The sequence below is a fragment of the Zea mays genome, chromosome 8, assembly GCF_902167145.1.
Source record: "Zea mays cultivar B73 chromosome 8, Zm-B73-REFERENCE-NAM-5.0, whole genome shotgun sequence".
Lineage (NCBI taxonomy): Eukaryota > Viridiplantae > Streptophyta > Magnoliopsida > Poales > Poaceae > Zea > Zea mays.
This window is the reverse complement of record NC_050103.1, coordinates 35,841,369-35,847,578: the sequence shown is the minus strand read 5'-3', so window position 1 is coordinate 35,847,578 and position 6,210 is coordinate 35,841,369. Positions and strand designations below refer to the sequence as shown.

The window sequence follows — 6,210 nt, the reverse complement described above, 5'->3', positions numbered from 1 at the left end:
CGGTTCATCTTGTATAGAAGAAACGGATGAACAACCAGACCAAATGAATTTCTACCCAAGTGCATAATCTCCTGTTAACAAAAGTGAACTCTCAACCCTTGGCGACCTGCTCAATGTCAAATGTAGTACAACAAGTTGGTTTTACTAACTTGTAACTACCCAATGAACAAAGGTTGAGTTTAGAAATCGTTTTATCGATTTGCCTGAACTCACTTTGGTTCAACCCACTTAAGAAAGTACTTACACAGATCAAGTTAAGTCGACTAATAACCACCTAATTATCGCTCTAGTCATGCTTCGATTGTATCACGTGTGCTTTTCCAGCATGTGTGATCAAGTCGAGCCATGATTAGTGCGCGATAAAATGGATTGGTTGCAAAGGCAGCATTTACAGATCCCTCCGCTGGTGATTTTTCAAGTCTTTATCATTTTTATGGACTTGGATTTTCTGGCTAACACGAATTAACTGTGATGTTATTCGACATTCACACCCGTCTCGTGTGCTATAAACTTATCGTGACCACTTGTTGGTAAACCTCCTTCTGTGTGTTACCCAAGAGGTTGCATCTGGTTCTGTTTGGGTAAAATCGCGTATTTGCCGCTCGCTCAACAGACTCAGATAGTACAGTGTCATTAGAAAAAGCAAACTGCACACATGGAACCTTATGTGTTCTTCTGGCAGACAGCGTCTCTATTGGTGGATATCTCTGAATTAGTTTAAGGCGATACATGTTATGTCCACTAGAGAAACAACATTATGAGACACTCGCCTTTGTTTGGAACTGCCTTTGTTGTCACTGATATGGACAGAGTTACATGCTTCTCTACTCTTAGAAGTCTTTCGTTCCGAATCTCGGGACGAGATTCTTTTAAGGGAGGAGGGTTGTAACACCCTAGGTGTTTATATTCCGCTCGACAACGAGTATGGATTTAAGCATGTAATATCAGTGGGTAAAACGGATGCTAAAATTTTAATCATCTTCGCCTATCGCGATTTTAATATCGCATCTGTTCCGTCTGTCGCGAGTTCGACATCATTTTTATCTATTCGGGCTCGTCCTAAATTTTCGTAATATTCGGAACATCGTCATTCCGGAAATCGGTGCGTCCGATGATTATTTAAAATTTATCGCTCGCGCGAATACGAATTCGGAAGCCCGACCCACTCGGATGATTTTATCCCGAACAAATTAATTTGGACTCGACGACTAAAATGTTCGGGGCAAAATAATCTGAATCGCGTATTGTCCGAGAAAAATCGTGCGCGAGGATATGATCCAATTTATCCTTCAGCACGCTGTTTTGACGACGAAATCGCGTATACATTAGTGGATCTGGTTTCGGCTAATTTCGGTCGGATCATGCAGAGCAGATTAAAATACCGAAGCCGAACTCGTTTTAATCTGGTCCGTTTACACCGTGCCCAGACTAGTCACGAAAATTATCCAAACGAGGTTTAGCCAGAACCATCTAAATTGTTGTTTATCTGATTTTTCCGTTTCTTGATTCGAAAAATGAAGTGTGTACCTGGTTGCCGTATAGCGCGTCGACTCTTTGTTCATCGCTAAAAATCATGATCTAAAACATCTGCAATTTTATTCATAAAATAAACAGAAAATGGGGAAAAATCTGAGAAAAATTCCAGCTGCTTTCTCTCCGATTTTTTTCACCGCCCATGACATGCTTTACTACACTCCCGTGCATCTCTTGTTCCTGCTTACCACGAGATGAAAATACCCCTGCTGCTTTCCAGCCTTTCGTAAGTACTATATGGAGAAATGGTCAAAAGAACAAATAAAAGGTGAATGCGATAGGAAAAGAGAGGTTCTCCTGATATTTTTCTTCTTCGGCTGCCTTATCCTCTTCTTCTTCCAGCCATCGTCTACATCCGTCGCTGGATTTTTTTTCCCCTGCGCCGCTCATCTGCTGTTCTTATCCCATGCCGCCGTTCGCTGGCCGCGTGTACTCTGGGGTCGTCGTGCTGGCCGCCTCCCTCGTCTTCTCCTCAGGCCCTCCCGCGCTCTCCCTGCCTTCTGCACGCGCGCAGCTCGCCCCAGATCCTCCCAGCCATGACGCGCGCTTCCCTGTGCCCCGCGTTCCTTCTCTGCACTGCTTCCTCTGCTCCATCTTCAAGCACGCCGCGCTCCAAATCGCCTGCTGTTCCTCTTCCCCAGCCATGGCCGCGCCTGGCTCGCCGGCGTTCAGGCCGCGGCTTCCTCCTCCAACTCCGGTCGGCCAAGAGCCTAGCTGCCCCCTTGCTTCTCTCCCTCCATTTCCCAGCAGCGCCCTGTCCCTGTCGAAGCCCTTCTATGGCGCGCGTGGATTTCTCCTCCTCCATCCCCAGCTAGCCTGCGAGCTCCTCCCTCCTCCCTGCATCCATGGATCTCGGCGCCCATCTCCATGGCTCGCCCTGCGTCCAGCCGCCGCGCCCGGTTCCGAGTCCCTTTCCTGGCCGAGTTCCCTGCTCCATCTCTGCCCTCTGCCGGCGCTCCAGCTCCTCCATCCATGGCCATGCCTGCTGCTCGTCGGTGCTCGCCGCGGGAGACGGCGCTTGGTCGCCCAACCTTCCTGCTCCTCCCTGCTGTCGTGTCCCTGGCTCCTGCTCCACTCGTTGCGTGCGCCTGCGCGCTGCCCAGATGGCCGTCTGTCCTTCCGTGTCACGCCTAGCTCCAGCTCGGTCTCTGCTCGATGCCCAGCGTCGCGCAGCACGGCTCGGCCCGACGGCATAGAGTGTCTCGTCATCGCCGGACTTGTCTCGCCGACCATCGTGGCGTTGTTATTTCCTGCTACGCCGTGACATCGTCGAGCTCCGGTGTTTAGTGTCGAGGTCGCTGCGTCGTTGTCGCTCTGACTTCCGTGTCCTCGCGCGGTATGCGGCGGTAGTGTTCACATCCGCGGCATCAGCATCCCCATCGCCGTTGAACTCCCAGACATGTTCCTCTCTGTTCGCTTGTCCTCAGTTCCGGTCTGATCTCGCGCGCGTGATTTTGAAACTCTGCGCGTTCGTCGTGTCGCGATGTGTGCCGATATTCTCTACCGGCAGACCTCGCCATCAACCATGTTCAAGTAATTGCTGGCCCCTCAGACCCGGCCATTGTTTGCCGCGGAACCACTGTTGGATTAATTTTTAGCTTCCCTCGCGCGGCTCTTTGGAGATAATCTCCTCACCGGCTGTCGCTCCCAATCTTCAGCTCATCGACTCACCGTCGTGTTTCTTGTTTTCCCTCGTCGGTCGGCCTCGCCGTGGCTAAGTATGTCCGCCGTGTTATGTGCTTCGGTCTTTGGTCGCTGCCTCTTGCTCACCATCCCCTATTCGATCTCGTCGTCAAGCTTCGCCTCAGCCTTAGCTCGTTGGTCACGCTCGTCAGATGTGCGACCGAGGACTTCAGCTGAAGGCCGTCGTCAGGCAACTACCAAGTCGAGTTGTGATGTGGTGAGCCGATTCACTATTTTTATTATCGGTTTTATGATCGTAAAATAAGACACTTCGTATACGTATACGATTAAGTTAGAAATACTAGTAATGCGAGGTGTGCACTTGGTAATTATGGATAGATTCGTTATTATGTCGTTAGGGTGTGTGATATTAGGGAGTCGATGATAGGAGGGAAATTCTAGCCGTTGGGCGATGACGGGAAGGACGTTGTTCATCGCGTGCTTAATGTTTGATGGATAGTATGAACTGAAATCATCGCCGTTCTCACGAATTTTGTATCGACTAGTAATAGTGACTAGTAATAGTACACTGGTACGCTAGTTTTTATTATTAGTTCAAGGCTTGGATTAATTAGTTATATTAGTTGCGTCAGTTCTCTGGATGGTAGTAACCGTGCGTTGTGGTTGTATTAATTGTTTATTAAAATGCTTCATCGTATATAGTGTATTGGTTTATATAAATATATACATATGAGATGTGTAGGTGATGAGTAGGATAGGTTTAGTGTTCTAATTAATTAGCTGATAAGTTGTGTTTAGGCTAATTATATTAAATATGTATTGTTTGTTATTTCATGATGTTTGCGTTAGAGTCGGTTAATCTAGAGAAGCGTACTTATTGCGCTCAGTCGTACATCGATAACTAGTGTTTTAGTATAAAATTATACAACGCCTCGCCACTAGGTGTTTAATGTGCTATCGTATAACACTATTTAGATTTGTGCTATTTCTGTTAATATGCATTCATGTGCATCGTGCATTTCATTCAGGTGCGATAATTAATCACGTGATGCGGAAGATGACTCAAGTCGACCCCAAGCGCGGGCTACTCCGCATGGAGATGCTGATGAATGAACCTGCCTGATCAAGTGTTAGGAAAAGGATGATCGTCAAGTGATCGACGTCTAACAAACACTAACCTAGTGTTTCTTCCAGGCAAGCCCCGGTGCATTTGCCCCTTCCTTGTGTTTTAAATGCTTTTTCACCTTATCTGATGCATTAGGTGATAGGAGTTGTGTGATAAACAATTGATGCATTACCATTCCTTGGAAACTCCTTAATCCCAGTTTTATAAAAAGAACTGATAATGCTTAGCCCTGCTTAGAAACTGAAAAATCATTTGTTTTCAAAAAGAATGATTGTGGAACATTGGTTATGGGCCTTTCGTTTCAAAAATCAAAGCAGACTTATGGTGATGATTCCACTTCGGCCGGAGTGGGTTCATCATTTGGAAAAGAGTACCCCTGCCGGGTACCAAAAATGGGAAAATGGTTTGAATACATCTAGACCAGACGCTGAGCAGATGTGGTCGCCCGTCTGTGTCGATTAAGGATCGTTCGATGTAGGCCTGTTGTGGTGGAGACCTTGCAACTAGCCACATGCTCCGGTAAGCCTGAACCCGGCTATTCCATACGTGAAAAGACAACCGCGCACTGGGCGTGGGAGATGGGGGGAGTAGCGTGTACCCTCCTGGCTAGAGGCTGGATGGAGGAGTACTGTGCTCCCGGGTAGCGCGGACCGGTTCACGTTGTGGAGGATCCGTGGGAACGGTTGACATATGCAAGGGTTAAGTGCTACATATGTCGTGTGGTTAGGGATCCCCAGCTGGGTATAATCGTTTCGAATCGTCGTTGCTCCTCGGTCATGGAGACTCTACCCTCCGACCACTCATCGTAGTTGACAAGTGAAATATGAATTGGCTAAAAGAAAGCTAGACCAGGACAAGTGGATGCTCTAGATTAGGCATATCTAGATTCAGGAAAAATACTAAACTTGTGAAGTAAAATTTTAGCATAAGGATTTACTACTAGTAAGCTCTTCTGCAAAACAGAGTCTTTGATTCTTGATAAGCCACACCTTGAATCCCTCTAGCCAGCATACCCTTGAGAGTCTTTTCTTTAGTCGGGTAAGTCTTGCTGAGTAATTCTATACTCAGGGTTTTATTCCCTGTTGTTTTTCAGGTTATAGTTTTGTGCTGTTGTTGATGGTGTTAAGTGCCGGTGGGCTTGGTCTTCTTATAAGTCTAAGTAATTCTTCTATACTTCTTATTGAGGATGGTCACATGAGCTAGCATATATTTCAAACTTACAAATAATTTATAACATCTCAAAGTTATTCCTTTGAACCACTTTTGTAATCACTCCGATAAATACAATGTAAACTTGTTGTAACTTGTAAAATTTGGTAATAAGATTTTCCGCTGCAAAATGTTGGTGTGTGATTTGTGTTTACTTAGTCTTGCGATCCTGGTTGTAAGTGGTTTATCCGGGGTCCTTGGGACACTCGGACGGATCCTGTTAAGTTATCTGGTGCACATGCATAGCTGTCTGAGGTCTTTGAGACAAGGACAGGTGCATGTGGGCCCAATAACTTGGGAGGTTCTGCCACAGCTGGTATCGGAGCAGGATTAAGTATATACGGTCACATACGTATTTTCAAAACAAAAGTTTTGGTTTCGAAAAACCTATTTTCAACTAAACACATTGTTTGGCTTTGAAAAACAGTTTTGAAAAACTATAATGCTAGCGACATCCTCTATTAAGCCCTAAATTAAGGACTATTATGTGGCTTAGTTTAAAAACCACTAACCCACAACCGGGTGGGTATTGCATATATGTGTATTGTTATTTTTGAGGCCATTCAGTTCTGAATGGATCAACGCTCAGGTAAGGTGAGATGTGAGAGCATGACCGAACAACCGTCGGTCTAGGGAAGTGCTTAATTGTGGCGCTTGATTATATACATGTTCCACATATGTATATATGAAGGCTGCGA

General features: G+C 46.2%; 1 protein-coding gene across 1 annotated transcript; it reads left to right on the top strand.

Moving 5' to 3' along the window:
- Window positions 1-6,210, top strand: LOC103635067 (uncharacterized). The gene is made up of 2 exons (XM_008657624.3): window positions 1-3,433; window positions 4,206-6,210. Exon 1 carries the CDS (start codon window positions 1,940-1,942, stop codon window positions 2,795-2,797), a length of 858 nt encoding a protein of 285 aa, XP_008655846.1. The 5' UTR covers window positions 1-1,939; the 3' UTR covers window positions 2,798-3,433; window positions 4,206-6,210.

What these genes read in the sequence shown, in the direction of transcription:
- LOC103635067 (XM_008657624.3), top strand. Translation starts at nt 1,940, where the DNA reads ATGCCGCCGTTCGCTGGCCGCGTGTACTCTGGGGTCGTCGTGCTGGCC.